General features: G+C 33.3%; 1 protein-coding gene across 3 annotated transcripts in view; it reads right to left on the reverse strand.

Moving 5' to 3' along the window:
- Positions 1–4,618: 4,618 nt before the first annotated feature.
- uif (sushi, von Willebrand factor type A, EGF and pentraxin domain-containing protein uif) overlaps positions 4,619–26,130 on the reverse strand; it is a 132,820-nt gene continuing 111,308 nt past the window's right edge. Inside the window, exons 50-63 of one of the 3 annotated variants that reach the window (XM_071583206.1) lie at positions 25,431–25,643; positions 24,887–25,042; positions 22,403–22,523; positions 21,497–21,562; positions 14,348–14,538; positions 13,060–13,233; positions 10,941–11,092; positions 8,698–8,884; positions 8,467–8,591; positions 7,113–7,263; positions 6,814–7,012; positions 6,507–6,709; positions 6,145–6,220; positions 4,619–5,690 (exon numbers count right to left, since the gene is read on the reverse strand). In XM_071583206.1, the coding sequence (XP_071439307.1) occupies positions 5,687–5,690; positions 6,145–6,220; positions 6,507–6,709; positions 6,814–7,012; positions 7,113–7,263; positions 8,467–8,591; positions 8,698–8,884; positions 10,941–11,092; positions 13,060–13,233; positions 14,348–14,538; positions 21,497–21,562; positions 22,403–22,523; positions 24,887–25,042; positions 25,431–25,643 (2,018 nt within the window). In that variant the 3' untranslated portion in view covers positions 4,619–5,686. Of the gene's footprint in view, positions 5,691–6,103; positions 6,221–6,506; positions 6,710–6,813; positions 7,013–7,112; positions 7,264–8,466; positions 8,592–8,697; positions 8,885–10,940; positions 11,093–13,059; positions 13,234–14,347; positions 14,539–21,496; positions 21,563–22,402; positions 22,524–24,886; positions 25,043–25,430; positions 25,644–26,130 lie in introns of all 3 variants that reach the window. The other 2 variants (XM_071583204.1, XM_071583205.1) reach the window with 2 other exon arrangements.

Here is a 26,130-nt window from a genome sequence, read left to right on the forward strand (position 1 = left end):
CTAATAATAATAATAATAATAATCTTTATTTGCCCAGAAGACACTGACACAGTGTAATAGATACATCAGATAAGTGTATAGGACACGTCATATGTACATATAGATGTTAAACAATGATGAAATTCAGAAAAGCATGACACAATAATAAATTTTTTGCATAAAATATATTCCATATTCAGTATGGTTATTTTTTCTCCATGAATTCCATTACAGAATAAAACTGTTCTTTCCTTAAAAATGATATTAATTTCTTTTTGAACAGGACTGGATCCTTTACGTACTTAAAATCGTAAGGGAGCCTGTTCAGTGCAAGGAGGCCCATTGATTCAGGCCCCAGGGATGTATTTAAAGTCCTGCAATAAGTTTGATGCAGGTCTCTGCAGGCTCTGGTTTGGTGGCAATGAACGTTGTCATTTGTCATATAATTGGATATATTACTTTTAGCGAAAATGCATACGACATAAATGTTAATACATATTCTACATATTCTATTCTTCATGTATTGTTGCTAGTAAGTTAATATTGCTTTGTCGTGATCAACTAGCCATGTATGAATGTGCTTTTTAGTTGTTTACCTCAATAATCTTTCAAGGATTCTGTAAATATATGTAATGTGCTTTAATTAACAGCATACTATTTAATATAAATGTGTTCATTGTGAGTCCGTCCATTTAATAAATGTGGAAGTTAATAACTTTTGTTTCATTTTAGCTATATTTCATTACTTTTATAAGGTACTGTGTGTGGCAGATCCAAGTTTTGCTTCCATTAAATTATGCGTGTAGCTGTACATTTTTATGTATGTGTTGTACCATGCCTCCTTTACAAGAATTATACCTTGTATTCTCCACCCACAATCAGAAACTCTTCTTCCAGTATTTACATACCCCTTAATCTCAACATTATTACCACCAACTATCACAAAAGTTTTACCAATATATAGAGCATCGTCCATTGTTCAGTACATTATTCTTGATTTCTTCTCTGAAGCTATCTGGGGCTCCCAGTAAATCTCTTACCAGGTCTTGAGTCAGCCATCTTGAACTTAGGAGAATTTGTAGTGTTACCACTTATTTTATCCATACACCTTGTATCTCACATATCCATATAAAAACACTGACCACCCACAGTGCGATTTTGTGTTCTTGTTTCACACAATGCTTTATTTAAAGTTGGTCACTCTGTGTCCCATTCATTCCTTTACTTTCTAATTTTCATGCATTGCTTTTTAGGGATTCAATAACAGCTTATTTAATCCAGATTCTTTCAAATCTGTCCAAAACTTGCCCTTTTATATTTCTTCTCCAAGACAAAAAATGCACAATAAACCTTTCACAATCCAAGAATTCTCAAGTATTTGCTTTAGTAAAAACCAAAATACATTTGCTGACAAAAATAATTGCGCTCCCCAGATTTTGTAATATGTTATTATCTGTATTCTTTCAATAAAGTTTCCCTGGGGTACTCAAATTACTAAATGGTCTATAATTTTTTACACTTAAATATACAATCCTTCCCTTTATGAAACTAAAATTGTTGCATTCTTCTGATCATTTGGTGAAACTAAAGCCTGCTAACATGAGTGAAACAATATGTCCTGGTGAGCAGTAAGTATACCCCGAAATTCAACATTATGCCAGTACCTATTTAATATGCCTACAGCTTTTCTATTCTTTAAAATTCCCGTTGCTGGCACTCTCTCATTTTCACATACTTATATGTACCACCCTGAATTTGTGTTACTCGCCTGATACATTTGGCTCATTTTCATACCCCATGCCTGCATTAAACAATTCCAAACTGCATGCTCATCCCATGTAATACTCTTATCCTTAATTATATTTGTCCTTTTATCCTATCCTCGCCCTTTTTACCAATTTCCAGAACACATTCATATTTCCTTCAAAATAATTTGGAATATATTCTTCATCAGCTATTTGTATTGTTTCCTTACATTTTTATTGACATTTAACATACAGTTTTGCTGCTTGAATGAATGGTACACAATCTTGAGTTTCTTTGTCATGGAATTACAGTCTTTCGCTTCATTCTGCTGTGCTATATCTTTCATTCTTCTACGTTTTCAGTAAATCATCCTTTTTCACTCACTCAAAATGTTTTCACATAATCATCATAATCATTTACTTGAAGGTCACCAAATAGCTCTACTACTTATTCATTGGTTCCCCTTCTAACCAGGCATTTATATCCCCTTATAGTATTTATTTCATCGGGGCCACATTCAATTAAAACGTCTTTTAGTTTCCCTCTGACTCATCCCTTCACACTTTTACTCTCATCATTCACTAATCCAGGAACTACTATCCCAACTTCATAAGCCAACTTTTTTACAAACCCAGGAGAGAATTCTGCAAGACAATGGTTCAGATTTCTTTACATGCATCTTAACTCTCATTCAGGACTAAACCTATGCGGTGACTAGCATGCATGCTCTGGACAAAAACACCAAACCACTCCCATCAATTTCACCAAACCAACATTTCCTTTGTGTTACACAAACACACAACACTCATTTGTCTTGCAATTATCTCGTCCCTTAATATATGCACCTCTTGCATTCGGACTATCAATAGTCCATGTTACTTCCCATATCAGCCTGATGATGACCAATCTCATATGAACTGTGCTTACCTTAATGATTTACAATTTTCCTGACTTTTCATTGAAAAAAAATAAATGATTGACCATGTTAGGTTAACAGAATATGAAGTATAGCATTCCCCATAAATGTTTGTAGCAGTTTATAGGTTGTTCTTGGCATTGTTTCCCATTATTCAAACAAAAGTCTATTAATTTGTGGTTTATTCAAAAGTTCATAGGAACAAATAGAAAAACATAATTTTGGTAATTTCTTTTTATCTTTCAACATAATCTCCTTAGAGCGAGATACAGTTTTCCAAATGTCTCTTACTTTTTTGAGCCATCCAGAATGTAGGATTTTAGAAATTCTCAATATAGACATCTGTGTTGACGATGACCTCTTTGTTTGATGTAAGTCATGTTCCAATGCCCCTGCACCAATTTATTAATGCTTGGAAATCAAAAAAGCCTCTGGTGGACAAATTGGGGGAATATGGTGAATTTTGTGATAATTCGAACTTTAATTCTTAATTTTTGCCATCGAAACTGCGGTGTGCACTTGTGCATGGTCTTGATGGAAGGGAATTTTTTTCGTTGACAAATGAGGATATTTTTCTTGATTTTTATACTCAACTCATGAAATAATGACACATACTATGTGCTAATGATCATTTTTCCTATTTGCAATAATGAACGTTTATGATTCTGCATGCAACCCAAAAAATATGGGCATCACCTTGTTTGCCCATTTTACAGTCTTAGCCTTCTTTAGAGTCGGATCACCTTTAGAAACTCATTGTTCCTTTGTGTCTGGAGTATGGTAGTTGATCCATATTTGGTCTACAGTTATGTATCAATGCATTTGCTCATAATGTTTCCACTGGAAGAATGTCAAAGCAACCTCTATTGACATTGCATTTATTCTCCACTGAGAGCAAATGTGGTGCCCATCTTGTCAAGAGTTTTGTCACACCCAATTTTTTGTGCAAAATTGAAAACACCAAAGCTTGTGATATGCTTGTGGCCTCAACTATTCCAAGAAATTTGGTTCATCGATCACTCAAGAATATCGTGGAATTAGTCAATCTATTCAGAGGAAGTGACTTCCACTGGATGTCCTATATAATGTTCATCATTTGTGGATACATTGCCACATTTAAACTCATTTACCCAATTGTAAACAGTTGCAAACACAGGAATGATGTGACATGAACTTTGTCTAACCCAGCTTTAATCTATTTTGATGTTAAACATTTTAAGTGTTTAATCACTACGTGAAAATAATTTTTTTGTCATTTTTCTAAATAAGCAAACGTTTGTTGTTCCAATCTACAATGAAAATGAGACCACAAGATGAGTATAGGGTAAAATTTAACAGCAGTACAGTGAGAGATACTTGTTTTCCTTACTAACAGCAAACCTGTTCTGTTACTGAGTGTCATCTCTTGAATTTTCTAAGGCTTTATTGAATGACCCATGTAACTCAAGTCTGCTTTCACTATTTTAAACAAGCTAGTATCCCATCTGAAGGGCTACCGTGACAGCGTACAATTTACATTGAGCCAGCAATAGAATGGCTACGCAATATAAGTGCTGCAAAAGATAATAATATCTAAATGAAAATCATACTCCAGATGTATGTATACTCCACTTGGAATTGCAGTTGATGTTAAACAATTTGCAGAAATATGGGCATTAACTCTACCATAAGAACTCTTTTGATGACAATGGTGATAAGTAAAAAATTATCAATTATATTATTATTGTATTAATTTTGGTTGTCTATGGGTATTAATTTTTTGTTCTTAAATTTGACAACAAGTGTCATTAGATAAAAATATAATCTCTGAATAATTATGCTAAATGCACAAAAAAAAAGTAATTATTTGCAAATGTTTTTCATGGTTAAGACCTAAAAGAAAATATTTAAAATTGCTGGATACAAAGTAATATAAGATTGGGCCGTTTCACTGGAGTACTTCTAGAATAAAATGAATGTAGTCCCATAATATAATTTCATACAAATATATTTAAAGATTTATACATAATATGTAATAAAATCATCTGATTTTGGTAATGAACGTACCACATATTCACATAGCATGGATTTTATACTAATACAAGCATTCACCATCACTCATTCATCATACACCCAACAAATTGAAATGACTGAAGGATTCATCTCATCATCATATTTGCACGTGGTATAAAAGTAAAATACATGCCTTATTAAAGTGATTCATTAAGTTTTCCATCATTCTTTTCTGCCATTCCCTGACCAGCAGGCTCCACATGGGACCCTAATCACTACTTTTCCATTACAATTATTACACAAGTAAGCAGATGTTGAAAACACTATGAACTCTTAATAAAAGCAAAGTCCATGAGCAAATACCAGTCTGAAACAATCCACAAGTTACAAAAATACAAACAATTTCATAGGTACTTGAACAAGGATTGCATGGTCAATTTATTGCAATCCATTTCTCAACTTCTAAAATACCATTATCTAACATAAATGACTTATCATTAGGCATGCATCATATCATATACATAGCACTTGCAGAAAGAAAACTGCCACAATCATCAAAATAAATTTTGATATATTACATCAGATTTCATTAATGTGCACAACTGTGCTTCAGGATAAAAATTAGATAATCTTTATGAACTGAATTGTACGGCAGATAAATATAAATATACAGGTTAATAAATCGTTAAATGCACGCTACTTGAGTCCAGAATGTACTACAAAGTCATAGATTGCAGTACATATTTACAGCCACTGACTATTGAAGATGAAAACACAGAACCTTCATTGAAAATATTTAGGTCAACACTTCCATTTCCTTTGTGAAAAACTTAACACTTCTATCAACAACAATAGCTGTCTCAAAACTCTTGTTATGTAAGCTATGGCTTTAATAGTCATGCTATCATATTTAAATGTCTATCTCATTTCTGGCTTTTCCCTCAAAACTTTGTCCACTTAACAGAAATAAGATAACGTTCAGGAAGTATCCTTTGAGCATTTTATTGTAACCATTAAAAAATTCTTCATTGGCCTTCACTCTCACTGTCACTTTTATCTGAAAAGTAAGAACATACATGTTTTGAAATAATTAATAGTAATTTTATAGTATTAATTGCATGCAGATTAGAATAAATTAGTCATATTTATACACTTTTAGCAGTATTAAAATATATAAGTTAATCCTATAAAAGCTCAGGTATGTCTGGAGAGCCATTGACAATCCTGTAATTTTCTCTTTGTACTCTTCAAAAAAGCCACGTGCATTGATTGAAATTGTGTAGTTCCAAAAGTACAAAAGAAAGAATAAGGAAATTAATGAATTGTTAATTGAAAAATTAACAATTAATCATTTACACATTCTCTGCCCAAAATTTTGGCATCACTTTTGGTTGAAAATTCAAACTACACATTGTCTCTTTAATAAAAGCGTGGTTATCACTGATAATTGTCTCAGGCGACCAGACAGACCTTTCTTTCCAGGGTAGGCATGTCTCTTTAACCGATCGTACAGGTCTTCCTTGTTTCCATAAATGCTGGCATTAGAACGTGCTAGGCTGTTCATCTTTCCTCCATTGTGTAGACTCTCTAAAATTAAAATAAAAGTTGTTTTAGTTTGGGTGAGCTAAAAATAATTGCCAACTAATTTTAATCTACTTGAAATAGTATGTAAACATGAACAATTGTGGGTACTCTAAATTAACTTTTGTTAATATTAAACTAAGTGAACTTTAACATTGAATAAATGGGTTAGCAGCATTTAAAACATTTCTATATATTACTGAAACAAATTTATTTGATCATAAATGAGATTAAATTGTAATATTTTAACTGTGTGAAGGGGAATGGGATATTATACATATTTCATGCTTACCTTTCATGTAAGTTTCATTATAAAAATTTGGCATCTCCCATCCATCTTCCTCATCATCATAGTAATGAGCATATGTTGAGTGGTGAGATGGAGCAATAGACTCTGCATAAGGAGCTGGAGCTCCATAATAAAAATTTACTTGGGATCCATTTTGTTCACTTGCTTGCGTGAGTATCTTCTTTGGTTCCTTCTTTCGTGAAGATCTAGAAGAGAATAAAAAAAATTCAATGCATAATACCATCTGTGAATTTATTAGTCAGGGAAAACACATTTAAAATCCAGTAACAGCACTTTCTGGTCTTATTACCTCATACATATCATCCAAACCAAGAGCACAATAATAATGATGAAAATCACAGCTCCAGCTATTCCACCTGCAATGTATGCAAATTCTGATTTCTCAGTGCAATGTTTCCCTGTGAAACTACCTATGCAGCGACATGATGGCTGTCCACGGCTATCTTTTACACATGTTCCTTCATTTTCGCAGAAATCTTCACAAACATCTGTTAAGAATGAAAACATGGTAAAACAATGGTATTTCTCATAAATGACACAGCTATGAATTTTTACTGTAGTAATACCAAGCTAAACCTCAATACTGACCTAAACAAACTTTTCCAGTTCCATTATACCCTGGCTTGCATTCACATTTGAAGTCACTGGTTTCAGGGATTAGGAGACAATAGGCATTGGCATCACAATGCATTTCCGGACCATTCATTTCACAAGGGTTTGAGCAATCCTCCTTATTGGCCTAAAATGAAATTAAAAATGGAATATAATATTTTAAAGGCAACCACAAGGATGTTGAACCTTTTTTAAAATAAAAGTTGGGTAATCAAAATAAGTTCTTAATGCATGTAATTTATTCACTGTAGATGAAATATATTAAATAATTGCAATTTATTCGCAGGAGATAAATTATATTAAAATGACTAATCAAAAAGTGAATTTTCCATGGGTGTAATAATATTCCAGTGTCACTACCTACACAATTTAGGTAGTTCCATTGATAATTTATTCTATTGTGCTAAAGATAACAGTTTCAGGTTTAATGTTGTGGAATTCCTTCTTGATGAGAGTAAAGAAAGAAACTTGGCACTTCTAGATAAAGATTTAATATTTCATGACCATGGTTTTGATGCTGCGCAGCAATTGATTAGTGAATTTATATAAAGCAAGTTTATTGCAAAAAATGGGGCATTAAAGGAAGAAGAAAAGGAGGGTTGCAATCACTTTATAAAAAAATAGATAAATTTCCTTTATAGATTTGGATCTCTGATCATGTCCTCCTAGATTAGAAAACAGAGTTTCATATCCTAGGGGTTTGTTGTATACAACATTGATTAAATCAATCAATGACCAACTAATGGTTTCCAAACTATTCCAACCTATGCAATTCTGATTAAAATGAGTCATTGGTTTAGCAAGGTGCCTTATGGACCTATAAATAAATTGTTATGGACCTTCATGAACCACTTAACACTCATTTATAGCAACATCATAATGTGCCATCAAATTATCAGATTTACCTCCCAGCTGATCACAGATTTTCTATTCAATTCCATGTGTTTTTCCTTGACTGCAGTAATTTCTACCCTAAGAAATTGATGAACTCCACACCAAATATATACTGTGTAAACTTGTGTGTACAATAATTTTGTGTCCTTGCGTACAAGCTAAACATGCACCTATGCAAAATACACAACTGATTTTGAGCATCGAACTGAAGGAAAACTCTAAAACATTTGACTATTGACAGAAATCATTAATTTCAAAGAAAGTAAACATTTGTGTAAGAATTTTTGAATTTCCAATACTGAATGTGCTGAAAAAAATTCTTTCATAATGACCACATTATTATGCAAGAACAAACCAAACTGAGGCTATCTTACAACTTATTTAGAAAAATTTTCACTTCTTTTGGTAACAAAGAAGTACATTATTGTTTTCTTACCGAACCAGTTCCTTTTGTGCTTGTGTTGGGTGGGCAAGGTAAGCATGTAGTTTGTTGCCCATCAGGTTGATATGTTCCCTTTTTGCATGCTACACAGCTATTTTGGGTACCATTCAAGTAGGTTCCTAATTGGAAATATTGACAGAAAACAAATTATTATTTTAAATGAGTTCTTAATTTTCCATCAAAAAATTACTTGAAGACCTGCATTAAGTAGGCTAATGTTCTTACCTGGAAGACAAACTGGTAATGAGCATTCTTGGATAGCAGCAGCACCAAGTTTGGCAGTTGTTCGACCAAGAGGGCATGCCTGGCAAGCAGCATGTACACCACGTGTGCGATAAGTGCCCCGGGGGCATGGTTCACAGCGTCCATCAACACCAAGTTGCATACCTGAAGAGCATTCATCTCGGCACTCCTATACAAAAAATATTTGAGTGATATATGAAACATTAATGTGCCAAAGACTGATCTACTGCATTAGATACCAGTATGATTTACTACTTCCTTAATCACTTCAATTTTATTGGATAAGCTGACACCATATTTCTTAAATGGCAAAGAATAAAATCATCAGTGGACTGCATTCCAAAAGAAATTTATTCCTTGAGCAAAAACTTTTAACAAAAGTTTTACAACAAGTATTTTGTGACACTTATGATAAATAAAGATTTCAGATAAGACTTTGGTACTTCAACCATTGGGGAAGCTCATCTAAATAAAAAAGTAAATATAGCAGTGATGACGACAGCAATATATTCTAAATACTTTTATATTTTGATTTATATTTTAATACAAAAGCATTTATCAACCTAATGGTCAGTTTGATGGGTGATGGTAGAGTTCACCCAATACTGAGGCCAGGGCATGTGAAATTCCCACATTAGGTTAGGGGGGCCAGATCCTTTCCCTGTGCTACCTATAGTTTCCCAGGAAATTTTGGTTACTAATATATCACACAGTTCAGGTGCCCAGAGAGGGAATAGAACCCAGGCACTCCAACAGCAGTCCAATGCTGTACCCCTGAACTACCACATCCCCTATTATATTATCATGATAATTTCATTTCTCATGATAGCAACTAGGTAAACTTATGTAAATACTAATATTTATTAAAAATGCAAAACATGTAATTTTGTAAATCCATGATTAATCCTTTCATTTTTCTTGCCATCTAATAATAATCTACAGTGGAACCCCACTCAACGAGCATCTCATTTGGCATATAATTTGCATAATGAGCAAAAATATTGGTCCTGAAAATGAGTGACTTTTTGTATGATTAGTGATGAAAAGAGGGGAATTCCTGGAATAACTGTGTGCCAACTATTTCAGTTTTTGTTTAGCACTCATTCTGCTAGCACCTTAGTGTCGCTAGTGATCACACATTTTTCCAAAACTGTGTTCAGACACATTATTTGTGATTTTTATGTATAGTTTTATAATATTTTGGGCATGGTTTTAAGTGTTGCCAAATAAAAATCTGCATGAAGTCAGCCATAAGAGAATAAAAATAATAGTAGAAATGAAAAGTATAATCACTGAAAATTGGGAAAAATATGTGAGTGTGGCTAATCTAGTGCACATATCAACAATCAGTTGACATAAAAAATTTGCATTTTCTTCAAGAACAAGGACAAGACTAAGGAGATAGATGCTTCAAAGAATAAATGAAAAGCAATTGCAATGTGACACCGTTAGGAGGATATCATTTTGAGAAGGTGAAAGTGGTTTTCCCCAGCCTCATTAATAAGATTTCAGGATCATCAATGGCTGAAAAAGTATTTGAGGAGAGCCATGAGTGGTTTGAGAAGTTTACAAGAAAAACTGGCATCCACAGCACTGTGAGGCATGGTGAAGCAGCGGGCTCGAGTCAAAGGCAGCAGAGAAGTTCATTGTTGACTTCAAGAACCTTGCAGATTCTAAGGGTTAACTTCCCCAACAACATTTTAATTGTGACCAGACAGGTCTCTTCCAGCAGAAGATGCTGAAGGGAATTTATATTTGTACACATAACAGTAGAGGAGAATTCATTACCTAGCCACAAGCCAATAAAAAGCCGTCTCATGCTGCTCTTTTGCAGAAATGGAAGTGGTGATTTGAATATTAAAGCCATGCTTATTTACCATTCAGAAACTCCATGAGCCTTCAAAAAGTGTAAAGACCTAAACAGCAGGCTAAATGTGGTGTGGAAATCATGGGAAATGTGCATTCCATGCAATGAGGCATCACCCAAAGGCAGTGGCTAAATGTGTCAGAAATTTATTTATTGATTACTCTGAGCTGAAGACCTTGATAATTTTTAAGTTTTTTTAATATGTAACTGCATTTGTTTGGTAATTTACTCATGCCACATTCTATCATTAACATTTTGAAATACTATTTTATAAGAAAAGGCCATTAATCATATTCCTAATAGAGTAGTTTTATTACATCCATACTACTGTCTGAAACATTTCATGACCTCTCCTTACCTCTACTGAAACAGCCTCTGCAGTCCGTGTGGTTTTTCCTAATCCACAGAGTAAGCATCGGAAACTACCTTCCTCAGGTTGGTAAAATCCATGCCCACAGCTTCGACATAATCCAGCATCATGGTCATAATACTTTCCAGCTGGGCACCTCTCTGAAATGAATTTAAAAATTATGTTTATTTGCCCCAACATCTAATTGGCCAGATATAAGACATAGCAAGTGATCTTGATAGTCAAACAAAGGAATAATATATGCATCCCTTGTGCCATATATATGGAAATATAAGAGAAAACTTAAGTACCGAGGAACTTTTCAGGGAGCAATTGAAAAAAAAACAAGTCAAAAGCAGAAAAAAGTAATCTGTTCCATAAATTGTGATTTACTTCATTCTTAACAACTTCAACACTGCTGCCTTATTTATGCCTTTATATTGTTCAAGGAAAATGCCCCTCGCCTTAGAGCAAAGGGTCACTCTAGTTCTCATGAAAGGATAATGATATCATAACCAACAAAATAGTTTCAATTTTTATTGTAGAGCAACTCCATGTAGTATGTAGATATTGTCTTTTGTGGGTCATAGCCCAGCGTAACCAGGTATGGTTACCCTTTTGTTAGAGTAACCCAAACATAGGGAGGCTATATATATATAACATATCGTTTAGAGACAAATGTTGATAAGGGGCTTACTGCGGAACACTAGAACAAGTGGTATAAAAGGTGGGAGTGAAATTCACTATGATAATTAAATCACCAAACATCAAGAGACATCATACCTGATGAGCAAGATGCACGAGGTTGAAATGCTTTAGAATTTTCAAAAGGTTATTAATACCCATGATGTATGTAATTTATTCACTCCCTCTTTTCTACATGCATACAAGACCTACACGCTCACCATAATAATTATAATCATCAGCTTTTCCCTTAATCAGATCACATGAGCTCTCTAAATGACTCAAATGAATTACTGTATCAATTAAATCAGTTAACTTATCTAAAATTTTGGAATATTATAACTTTCAACCTACATTTATTAGGTATTGCAGTGATTCACTGGTATACCTGTCATATACGAGTATTATTTTCAATAAATCTTAAAGTAGCAGAAATTATCATGAAACTTTCAGTGTTTATTTATTTCCATACCTAAAGTGTAGAAGCAATAGGGATATTAGTAGTTATCATCCAATTGTCATCCAATCTCTACATGCATAACTCATGGAGAGTTTTATGGTAGAGAAAATATTCCTATCATTAATTGTATTCTAGTAAATGACCAGTATAGTTTCAGAAATGATTGATCAGCCACAACTAATAGGCTTGTGTTTCAAAATGTTATTTCTAAAATGCTATAGCAATGCAATCAGGTCAGCGCGATTTATTGTAATTTTAGTTAACCTCCTGACTCTGTTGTCCATACCCTTCTCCAAACTAATATTAGAAAGTATAGTTGGGAATATAAACAGCTGGATTAAAAGTTACCCCTTTCATAGCAGAAACAGTGGGAAAATATCTGGAGTTAACTCAAGTCTTTCTTTTGGCCCCAGTGATGCCCCCCTTTGCAGAAGGTCACTTGGGACCGTTACTTTTTCTTTACTTCTTATTAATGATATAAAGTTCAATTAATATTCTTGAAAGGTAATACTAATGAATTTCTGACACACAGGAATCAGGAAGAATAACTATAATTATATTATGGTGTCTTAATTTACTTTCACTCCATTCTTGCAGAAAACAATTTAGTCTAATACTTCAATATTACATTTTTAGTACTCCTGTGAAATGTTCCCCTCTATTGTCATGTGTTTTTTTAAGGTCCCTTTTGTTACTACTAGATGCAGGCTTTGCATTTAACCCCATACTTACAAGATAAATGAGTGTAGCACAACTTTCAAAATTATTGTGCTTAGGGTTTGTGGTGGTGGGGTATCATACATCTATAGACAGATTCACATGGTTTTTTTTAAACAATAATTATCTTATTCAGATTTTCAGTGAATACCAATTATGTTGTTGCCAATCACTTTAAGGGAATAAGGGATTAAATATTGCTCAAATCATCAGTACAAAGGAATGATTTCCATGAGGATTTTAATCGATTTAAATTTGAAATCTTACCCTTACAATCACCAGCACTTCGAGCTCCACGACCAAGTGTAACACCTGGTCTCCCTGCAATCATTGGGCACTGGGTGCATTGCAGCTGCCCTGACTCACTCTGGTATGATCCCATTGGACAAGGAATACACTGGCGTGTTTCCTTTTCAAAATAAGTCCCAATGGCGCATGGCACTATAAAAAAGCCATTATTTTGTACATTAGACACAATATGATGGTTAATGTTTGAATTAAAGGTTCAATGTTCCATTAATATGCTTCACTAGGGCCTGCAGGTTAATTATGAATGCCATCTTCTTTACTATAAAGTATAATATAAATTTTTGAAACTCGGATTTCCTAAATGAATGAAGATTTAATTATTTTAGATTTAAGTTTATTTTTAGTCATAACCAGTCATTAGTTAAATTGATTCGTGCTATCACATAATCATACAGATTATAAATACTTGGAGCTTGTCCTTACAAGCAACTCCTTTAAATGCAGATGACAGTGATCATATTAAAAGCCAATTAACATGATATGTATGGGGTTAACATTTTGTGTTAACTGAATTTCATGCTAACATTTTGTACCACTTAAATAACTTAGGCAGAAATTGAGATCATCTTGAACCTTGAACTATTAAATGTAAAAAAGTACTTTATGGACCCATTGAAGTAACCTAATATATTCACCATGTGATTTCAGCATTTTAAAAATTTAATTCAATTATTTTATTCGAATATTTTTTCTAATTGGTGAGTTAATGAATGATCTTAATGAGCTTTTGGAGTAGGCTCTGACAGGAATTGCCACTAAAAAACTAGCCATAGGGAATTCCTACAAAAATTCCTTCCTCATTAAAAATTGTGTATAAAAGGTATATATATTTCCACTGAAAAATATAGGAGCCAGAATGGACAGTTCTTCCATTTTGTATAATCAATATTGCATGTCATCTGTTTTTATTTTAAGTGTTTTCCACTGAACATAAAAGAAAATAGACACAAATATCATATGAATGAGAAAAATTGAGAAAGTAAAAATACCCCCGGTACAGCTTGTAATGGAGTTTTTCAGAAATTGTAGCAACCTTGTTTAACTACTACAGATTTCCTGCTGGAGCGTTTCCCATCTGAGGGCAGATTTTCCTGCCTTGCTCACATTCTGGCGTGAAATTTATGAGCTACTAAATATAATTATATATCACCATTTAATATAGCAAGTGCATATAATACTTGTTGTTATTTATGTGTTGAGGAAGGTTTTACACAATCCTAACAGCAAATGCAAGAAAAAGATTTACCACAATCGGGAGCCATGACCACCTGTCCAGTTGGACATGCATAATCAGACTGAAGCATCAAGGATGCTGGATCTGGTACAGTGTTAGGAAGAATGTCATGGACATCAAATTGATCTTCTTCCAAAATTAACTTCTGTAGTAGCCGCTGCACATTTGATCTCTCATTTGAATTCAAATTAATGATTGGGTCACTGAAAAATAAGATGAAAATGCCACATGAGAATGAAGTTAACATGTATTTTCTCTTGGCCATGAATTTTTGTAAAGCATCATGCAAAATGCAAAAAACATATGAGGTGCAAAACACAATACACATATTATTTGTACGACAGTGCATTTTTACAACCCCTCAGCCAGCATGCACTAAATAATTGCAGCAAAAAAAAAAGAAAATTTGAAAGCCAGATTAAGCTAACTAACATATGACCTAGACAAGTAAGCAACACAAAATAATAATAGCAGCCACAGATGATAACACATATTTTCTTGAAATTTTAAGTGGTGTATACATCCATATATTAAGTAGGTACGTAATGCATTCTATCCGATTACCTTCAAAGGGGCTACCAATTAAACCATTTTGTGTAGTTTTGACCAAAGACAACAAACCAAGGGTAATGTTACCATAATATTATGGCTATTTATATTACAAACATGTGACCCTTAGTTCATCAATTGGCTAGAGGTAAGTAAATATTATTATAGCATTAAATTACAGCTGCAACAGCATTACATCCACAGGTCCAAGGATAGAATATGGCTAAGAAATCAATTTTTCCTAGGTTATGAAAATGTGTGATTAGCATTTGCATGGTAATTTATGATGCTCCCTCAGAAGTAAAAACGAATATTACTGTGAGTACTTTTTTCAAATCAATACATAGGTTGGTATGAAAGGAGACACTACCACTCCAAGAAACATGCATTAAATTCCTTCTTATTACTAGGTGAAAATATCTATGCTCAAGCTTCACTACAATGTACATAAAATTCCATGTCTGTTTCTGGTGCATTTGGCATTGTACCTACCTTCCTTCATTGGGTTCATTGCTTGTGAAAGTATGAACATGGTTCCATTAATTTTATGAGGCCCAGCATAAAAGAATTTTTACTTTCAGCAAGGCTACATATCTAAATGATAGCATGCTTTGCTTATATCCTGATACACAACTGGCAAAATAATAGCACACTTATTTATATATTTATTGATAATTCATGTAAACTTAGGTTCATAAAATATGTAGTCAGTTGGATACAATGACATTGTCATATACAAATAATACACCATACCTCCCTCTATGTATCTAAGATGTACCAATTAAAAAAGAGTTTATCCACAAAAAAATACTTATTCAATGTTTTAATTTCAATCAAATTTGGTCCAAAATCATTAAAAAACAAGGATTACAGTTAAAGATGCTCGATTGAAAAGGATAGCTATAAACCAAGCAATTGTAAATTGATGTCAAATTTTTGCACATAAGTATGGGAAGAGTTGTAGTAACAATTTAATTAAGCAGTTTGACCTATTTGCTTAAGTCTGAGATAAAAACCTCTCTTATTCAGCATTTATATTTTTTATTCGTGATGACTTTATTTTCGCTTTAGAAATATAGTCCAAAAACACATTTCTTTCTCATTTAAAGGAATAAAACAACTTTCAGGCGACTAAAGCAAAATCTTTACAAAAAAACTACTACATGATTCTACTACACCTAAAGTGGCTCTCACTACTTGCCTGAATCAATATATATATATATATATATATATACACACATATATATATATATATATATATATATATATATATATATATATATATATATATATATATATATATATATGTGTGTGTGTGTGTATATGTATATATATATATATATATATATGCATATATATGTGTGTGTATATATATATGTATATGTATATATATATATACACACACACACACACACACACACACACGAGGGTCATCCGGAAAGTAGTACCCGTTCGTGCCGCATGAAGTGCTGACGACGCGAGTAGCCGCTGGACGAGGTCAGATAGCTTCAGTGGCTTGTCTGCCTTCTCTGAGCCAAGTTGCGTGACGCTAGCATTGCCTGTGTTGTTTCTGTGATTGTTTACAATGTTTAAAAAAATTGAGAACGCCGCCAGTTGTGAAGTGAGGGCAGTGATTAAATTCCTCAATGCAAGAAACGTTCGCCCATGTGATATTCATCGCCAATTAAAGGAGGTGTATGGAGACAATGTAATGGACGAGTCGTCTGTTCGGCGGTGGTGTCGCAACTTCAACATGGGGAGGGGGAACACACACAACGATGAGCGTTCGGGGAGACCGTCTGTCATTACAGACCAACTGGTGAGCTCAGTTGACGAATTCGTGAGGAACGATCGGCGCGTCACAATTGATGACATCTGTGAGCATTTTCCCAATGTTTCTCGAACAATTGTTCATGAAATTGTTAAACACCATCTGCATTATGCAAAAATTTGTGCAAGATGGGTCCCTCGCGTATCTCAATGAGCTGGCGGCGAATGACTATGCAGCAGGAATACAGAAACTTGTCACACGTTATGACAAATGCCTTAATTTGCTTGGAGATTATGTTGAGAAGTAGTTTAAAGTATCCTCTTTCAAATAAAATTTTTTATGTTTGTTAATATTTACTTTTGTGTCTTTATTTCACGAACGGGTACTACTTTCCGGATGACCCTCGTGTGTGTATATATATATATATATATATATATATATATATATATATATATATATATATATATATATATATATATATATATATATATATATATATATATATATATATATTTTTTTTTTTTAATTGCCATTAGAAAGGCATAATTGTTTTCAAAAATGGAAACATTGACTCTCCAATGCTAAATGTTCTGACAATAAAGATTGACAAGAATAAAAATGAGCCAGAGTTCCTGGATAGGAATGGAGAGAGTGTCGCAAAGATGAGCTAACATACATGTGTGAGTTAGTGCCCTGTGTTCATATTTATTAATATTCACCAAAAATGTGGAGCAAGGTTATGAATACAATTATAATATTGCTGCTTAGGAAAAAACCCCATGAATGTATTCAATCAAAGAGAATAAACAGAATAAAATTCTCTAAAAGGGCTAAATAAACTTTGTTTACATGTAAAAGGCAATGATATGCCTCATGTACCCTAAGGTTAAGATTTAAATACAAGTGTGTACTAGCTATAGATGTTTCTGTTTAACTTTGGGTTTTTACAAAACCTTTACAGAAAAAAAGGACATATTTTATGGTGGGTTATTTGGCATTAGGCTTATTGGTTATAAGCTCTGCTTTGCACACAAAGAATTCATATTTTCATATGAAGTTAATGTTGATGAATTGCAGAAGTTAGGTATAAAACAATATAGAACATGCATATGGAAAATACTTAATAAGTTATTCAAATAAGGGCTCAAAAGACTTCCTAAGATAAATAATAAATATAGCAACTATGAAATAAAGGCTATATGTTGCACTTTTAATGAAAATATGCATTTTAAAACAACAGTAATTCACTTCAAATATAATATCTTTCATAATCTTTCCCTGCATGAAAATGAACTTTGCCGACTTTCATATAATCAAGAAAAAAGTTATTTTCATTGAATTTCCCAAGGACAAATAATTATCTGGGCAATAATGACCAACAGTCTTTTACTCCTTCCTCCTCTTAATGAGATCTTCCATGATTAACACAATTTGTTTATTTTTTTTTCATCCGATTGCAATTCTAGTAATTCAGGTCTTTTTTGGATTTGTTAAAAACAAAATAATTTATTTTCAACGGAAAGAACACTAATTATCCAGAGTGGAATGCCAACAAGTACACAATTACGAACCGCTGCAAAATATATTTAGCATCATGGTGATTCATGCATCATCAATTATAAACATCAAATAACATTAGAGTTATCACTTGCGATTCAATTTGAAAGTGAGGCATTTAATTGTTGTTGAATTAAAAGCCCTAAATCCAAAAGAGTCTATCGATGTGCATTTTACAGGCCACGGGATGACAAAGATAATTCAATATTGGAACTAAACCAGGAAATCAAAAGTTCTTCTTCCCAAAACAATGAATGTGACATTATCATCAGAGTGACTTCAATGTCCCATCAATTGATGGGAGCACATATAGCTTTAAAACAGAGGATAAAGACACCTGTGAGTCACCATTACATTCTTTTACGTTGCACCCCAAAAAGCAGCATGTAACTTCCCCAACTAGGGACTAATAATATTCTTAATTTGCTAGCAACAAACACACTCTTAATGGTTTCAAATAGAGAAGCTATTAAAGGAATTAGTGATCACAGAGCAGTAAATGCTAAGTTTGGGTAAATGCTATATGGGGTCCAAAATAAGAAGCATTAAGAAAAATTTACCTGTTTAAAAAGGTGATTATAATGGCTTAAGGTGCATGTTACAGAGTTCATTTGTAAATTTTATGAAAGATGGTAAACAACAAAATATTGAGGATATGTGGAATCACTTCCTTGGTATTGTGCACTCAGTAGTGAACAGGTTCATTACAAGAAAATTTATTCAAGACAACACAGAACCAAGATGGTACAATGCAGATGTTAGAAAATCTTGAAGACATCAAAGGCTATGTCATATTAAGATAAAAAATATAAGGAATGAGATCTCTAGTGACAAAAGGAATGAGATCACTCATGATTATAAGATATTTTGGGCGAATACCAAGAAGGAATTTCAGAAAGCATTGGATGAATTCAGTATGAAAAGATTGGCTGAAATTTTTAATGAGAGAACTGAAAATCATTGTGGCTCTATTTCAGAGAGATTCAGGGAAATAAGTCTACTGTTAATTCACTCAAAAACAATTCAGGTGAAAGAGTAACCAGCATTTTGGAAAGGGCCAACTCAATTAAATTCCTTCTTTCAAAGTGTTTTCACCAAAGTCACATTGAATGTGTCTGATAGCTGGCCAAATGGATCCTGCCAACTGATGCCCAAAATTGAAATCTCATGTAATTGAATGGTATACTTGTAGAAAAACATCCCTAACATATGCTCCATTCCCAATCAGTTACCACCCTGTATATTTAAGAAACTAGCACTGAAAATCATGTTGTATCTAGAAATCATATCTAAGAAGTCTGTAGTAGATAAGAAGGTTCTTAGGGACTGGAAAATGACTAATGTAAAACCTATGTATATAAATAGAGACAAGGAGGAGTCAAGCAATTATAGAGCTATTTCCCTCACATCCATATTATGAAAGGTAATTGAACATATAACTGTTATTTCGTTAGTTAGACACCTCAATAATCAAGAGTGTTTGATAAAAAAACAGCTCAGTTTCCAAAATAGTAAATGCTGCAAGACACAACTTGAGCTTTTTGCTCATGATATCTTTGGTTTGGGAGAGAGCAATGTTCAAGAGGATGCAGTTTTGCTAGATTTTAAAAAAAGGTTTCTACAAAATACCTTATTGTAAACTACTCACAAAGCTAGATGCTTATGGCATAGACAAAAATATCCTAGGCTGGATTAAAGACTTTTTAAATGGCCAATTACATAGTGTTCACAGAAAATGTTAGCTCTTATGAAGTTGAAGTCACTTTAGGTGCTCCCCAGGGAAATGCTATCTGACCTCTTTTATTCCTTCTTTGAGTTAATGACATTTACTCCTTGGTCAATAGTAAAATATGTTTAGTTGTGGACCTAGTATTGATTTACAGATCTATGGGTAGTCCTGAGGATAAATTAGCTTTAGCAGATGACCTTAATGCTACACAACATTGCTGCCTCACTTGGCAATTAGAATTAAATTAAAAATGTGCATAGTTATTAATTTTTGTTCCCTCCCAAACTCCTACTGCATTAGGAATACCAAAATAGAAAGTTTAGACTTTATAAAATACTTGGACATTACCCTCACTTATGATCTACCTCTCCTGGCTGAAATATTTGGAATATGTAAAACGTTGTTATAAAAAACAAAGTGGTACATCAAAATTATTATAGGGGCTAGGTTGGGAATCACTCTCAGGCATTGAGGCATCCAAGTTTGAATCTCGATCAAGGAGGAAGATATTTATTTACACTGAGACATTCCTGCCCAGCATAAATTCTTGTTTTTAATTCATAGTGGAAATAACAGTTATGGTGAAGCCTAAAATTTATGGACCCCAGATTTATATACTCCTCAAATTTAGGTATTTTTATGTTTCCCATTTTGTTTGCTCTTGTGTAATTCATCTACTATACATACATTCAATAGTATAAATATGGGTCAATTCATTTGACACTACAAAAGTTTAACCATTGGACTCACTTATATGTTATATGATAAATTTAGTTACATATATGCATAAAAATGACATTTTAATGTTTCTATTTGCTTGCTCATATGACAATATGAAGTTAAAGAAGCCCAAACCTGCCATCCATCCTAGAAAACAATGACCTCACAACTCCATTAGAAAAAAATGAACTCATCTCAACCTGTTTTTAAACGTGAACTGGACAAGCCCTCAATGTGGGAGATACAGATTCTCGCTTAAACACAAGAGTGAAAAGGGTAGGTTCATATACTGCCATTAGCTATAGTTCCAGGCACGTCAGTAAATCAGATAACTTCTGAGATCTCAGATTGTGTTTTCACTGAAAATTTGAAATGAATTTTGTTTCAACAATTCATGAACCGAAAGAAACCATTGCATAGTTTAATTCTTCCACCCTTATGTAGATATGTGGCAGCTGCCTACTGAGCAACCTTAATAATTGACTAATAAATTCAGTTAAGTGATATGTATTGATTTTAATGAACCCTAGTAATATATTTTTAAACTACCCTTTATAAACAATAAAACTATTAAAAGAAGCTACTGGAAAACTACAGTAAAAAGCTCAAAATTCCATAAAGCAATCATGCACCTAAAATGTTTAGTTACAAACAAAAATTTATAGATGAGTTTTTAATATTTGTTACACAATGGCTCCAGAAAAGTCACTTTAAGTGATGCAATGACAACACTTATAGCAGTTCAGCATAATGTATCAGTATTTCTTAAAATAGCAGTAGCTTTGCGTACACCAGACCTTTACAAGCTTGCATAAATTTCACAAATATTGCTTACTTGACAGCAGGAAATGATATCTCCACACTGTATGTGTCTCGTGCTTGTCTTCTTTGCCTAGAGTTCCTAGAAAAGTAATGCTACTCACAGATCACAACAAAAAGGACAAACAGGAAAAATGCATGCATCAAACAGAAGAATCCTCATTATATATAGATGCCTCCTATTCTGTGAGCTTTTTTTTCAATAAAAGCTAATGGTCTCTTCCTTAAGTTCCAATTTTAATGACTTTTGAGAACGTTCTATATTACAAATGATCAAAAACATATGACTAAATGTGTTTTGTCTGTTACACATGAACACACCTAAGTTTTCTAGGATTTATGTGAGGGAGTTTCCCTCTTTATATCAGTTGTAAAAGGACAGGAAATTTTCACCAAACTCTGAGTGATAAGTAGTAGGCACTTATATAATGAAGATATTTAAACAGAAAATGCGTGGCAGAATGCGATCAACAAATTATAAGATGTGTCTACAAATAGATGCTATCTAACTTGTTAATGAAACAAACTAGAGTGATGTGTGTCTACTACTGTATTTACATGCAAAGTTAACAAAACAGAAAGAGATAAAAAACACAAACCCCAATGAATATTGAGCACTGTACTAATTTAAAAAGCCTGGAATAAGAAAAAGTAAGATAGTGCTTGGGAAATACTAAATTATGATATTTTAAAATGAATATTTGTTCATGCCACAAGGAAAACAAATAATCCACAAGATTTTGATTGTCATTTATGTTTAAATAACGTCCTTATCCCATGATGGGAATCAAATAGGAAAATATGTATTTAGTGCATGAACAAACAAAAATTTTTTAGAACAGAAAATTACACTTCAGCACTCATAGAAAGCAGCACTTGGACATGGTAAGCAAAATATTATCTATAAAAAGTAATAGCATACTTTTCAGTTGGGAAGCTAGCTGACAAAACATATATTCCATCACCATCTGCTTGTCTTTTCACTGGAGATGAACGCTGATCACATTTCACATCAATTGCTAAATCTTTGCACTCCCTTGTTCCTGAAAAGTTAATGAAGTCTATGTTAATGGTGACTGAGAGATTTCACCAATCCCTTATTTGTTGAAATACACTTCCATTAAGTTGACTTAATTTCATGAAATGAACTGAATGGGTCATGCAACAAGAACACAGAAGTTTTCACCAAGAATCACCCTTAAAACATTCAAATGTGCCCTGACTTCAATAGATAGGATAACTCTACTCTAACTAATGGAAGAAGGTTCTCAACTCTTACTTAACAAAAATAGGCTAGACTAGGTAGCATAGTGCTACCTTATGAGGGTGATCTCAAAAGTTCTTGGCCTTGCCTATATATGGCATCACTACTTGCATAATTTTTTTCTCTCTTATTGGCACAGCCATGAGTAATGTGAAATTGAAAGCCATTCTATCCATCAGTTTGCTGCAGGTAGTTGTTTGAATCAGTTATGGTGCATGCATTGTTAAAAATGATAAAAATCAGGTATCATACTGTGATCAAATTTTTCATCAAAGAAGGTTTTATGCTGACTGAAGTTCATTGGAGGATTGTAAATGTGTATGAGGACTCTTCTTCAATTTCCACTGTAAAGATATGGGTGGCCAAGTTTAACATGGTCGTGAAAGCCTCCAAGATGATCCATGAGAAGGACATTCAAAAGGTGCAATGACATCAGAAATCATGGCCAAAGTGCACAAAATGATTTTTTGGAAGCTCAGCATACAAAGGTGTGTAAAATTGCTAAGAGTGTCGGTTATATTTTGCACATGGCAAAGATTTGTGCAAGATGGCCGCAGCACATGCTCACGATGGATCATAAATGCATTCAGATGATACTTTTCAAAAAGTGCTTGGCGTACTTTACGAAAAACAAGAATGATTTTCTGCATCGATATGTAATCATTCATGAAACATGGCTTTGCCATCATATAATATAATTGAAACATCAATCCAAGCAGTGGATAGAGGCTGGTTCTTCAACACTGAAGAAGGCAAAGATGGTGCCATTGGCATGAAAGGTTTTTTGGGATGCGAAAGAAATTCTGTTGATCGACTTGTTGGAAATAGGTAAAACCATAACAGGGAGGGACTATTCTCATTCTATGATGAAACTAGATGGAAAAAATTCATGAATGCAGACCTGGCTTGCAGAGGAAAAAAAAACATTTTCTATCAGGACAATGCACCTTGCCCACAGGGTCTTGTAGATGGGAAAATTGAGAGATTTGCACGATGATGTGCTGGAAAATCCACCTTATTCCTCAGATTTGACTCCCTTGAACATCCACATCTTCCAAAAACTCAAATATTTCCTCACTGGTCAATGTTTTTCATTCAATGAAGATGCGACTGCAGCTTACTTTGCAGCACTTTCTGAAGAACACTACAGAGAAGGGATATTGGCCCAGGAACAGCACTGGATGAAATGTATTAATATTAAAGGACAATTATGTAAAAAAGGAAAATTTTTTGAAAACAAAAGTTGTCATTTTCATCATCAGGCGAAGAACTTTTCAGATCACTCTCATATTCTGCAAGATCACTCAATTGAATCAAGACTTCTGCCTGAGTTTTGCTGGCCTGATTGCAGTATACTAATGTTTAAGAGTCATCTGTAACAATAAAAATAAATTGGAAGACATCAAAAATCAATGCATTCTTTGTTTCTACCACAAAACCATTACCTGGGATGACTATGATTTTAAAATGTGATTTGGATAAAATAAGGGAGCTTACTTGCATTCGAATATGACATGTAATCATATTTAACACCAGAAATGTATTAGTATTTAAAAAAATAAAAATAATTTTTTTGTGATAGAAGATAAAATGGAATATATGGCAAAATTGAAGGATTCTAGAAAGAAAATATTTTTCTTTTCTGAAGAGTTTTGTTTCATTGATATTTGTTCAAATCCTTCTTTGTACTCATAATCTGTATCCTAGTCCTGGTTCAGGGTCTTAAAATTGCAAACTGTGAAAGTAACTTATACATTAGGTATTCCCGAAGCAAAGCAATTGTTAATTGATATCATGTTACCACCAGTCATTATTTGTTTATAAATATGATTTAAAATACTATGCTGGTCCATTTACTGGCATGAGCATAGGCTATGGAATTCCTCACTTCGGTATCAATCTTAACTGACCCTAAGAAATTTATTTTACCTTTCAGGAAGTGGAGGGTGCGGCAGCATAACTTCCTTTTTTTCAAACACAAAACGCTTTCAAAAAAGGAAGTTATGTTGCCACACCCTGCATTTACTATCACACTATTAATTGCTAAATTAACTCAGACAGTTTATTTGTTATAAATTGCTGGAAAAATTCCATCATATCAATACAAAATATGGCAATTAAATATTTTATTTGATATCTTACCTTCAACAGAATAAGAGCAAAAGTTCCAATCCCTATTGAGAGAGTTGACAGCATTTCGGACTTTTTGACGCAGTACTCCTTGTCCAGCCTCATTGCATAACACTGAGCTTGGGAAGAGCATGTTTATCTTGAAAACTCTCTGAGCAGGCTTGGAAGCTAAAAACATTAAGAAATTACTCGTATAATATGTTTCTGAATAAAAAACTATTTAAATATATCATTTTATGAGTATTTGTTAGACAAATACAGAACCTAGTTGAACTAGACTAGTTGGAACAATATATCTGAGAGTTTTATAAAAATATTAAATTTGATTAATTTCAAAAAGTGGTTAGAAAAAATATAGCCATTATTTTATTAACAATGTTATTGTTTGACAAATGCTTTGGATTATTTTAAAATCTTGCTCTTAATATCCAGTTAAATACGTGTACAATTATGGAGTTAATATAAAATGGGGAAGTTGCATTCCTACCGTTTAAATTGGTGTTTGTACACTTTTTTGTAAATACTTAAGGGCTAATTATTTTGATAATTGAATTACCTGAACAAGCAGGATAAACAAGTGGCAAAGCTGGATTCAAAGTTGGCCTCCAAAAACCTTCTGCTCCACAGGTATAAAACCTTGGTACTTCTTGGGAGAATCTCAACCCAGGATTACATGCTATCTCACATACTTTAAATTGACCCCCAGAGCCCCAGTCTCGACACATTTGCACTCCTCCAACAGGATCAGCAAGTTCAGGGCAGAAATCAGCTAAGGGATAAAGAGTTGTAAATGAGCAGAACACATTACTGGTAAAATGAAAAATATATGAATAATTAGATATATGCATAAATTAAAGTGGCATTTTAAATTGAGAATACATGGTCAAACCTTTAATTAGGCAATTTTGGAGATAACTGAAGACTTATATTTAATAATATATCTAAGATGTGCAAAAATATTTCATTTTTATAGTTTTTGCCAATGTATAACAATGAAAATTAGCTATTAATTTAAAAATGAATAAAAAGTACTTCCTTCTGGGGACAGGGGTGATACTTTGATAGGAGCTTCTGACTAAATAATCATGCTCATATATATTGAGGTAGGTAAAACATCTTTTCCATTCTCTTGTGGCACCCATTGAACTTTTCAAAACTTTTAATCATACTTTATGGCAGGCATACCTTTTATCTGTAGTCAACCAGTAATTTCAAGATGATTATATTGTACCTCAATCCTGACCCTTTGAATGAAT

Source organism: Hetaerina americana, unplaced genomic scaffold, assembly GCF_022747635.1.
Source record: "Hetaerina americana unplaced genomic scaffold, ioHetAmer1.1.p SCAF_13, whole genome shotgun sequence".
Classification (NCBI taxonomy): Eukaryota; Metazoa; Arthropoda; class Insecta; order Odonata; family Calopterygidae; genus Hetaerina; species Hetaerina americana.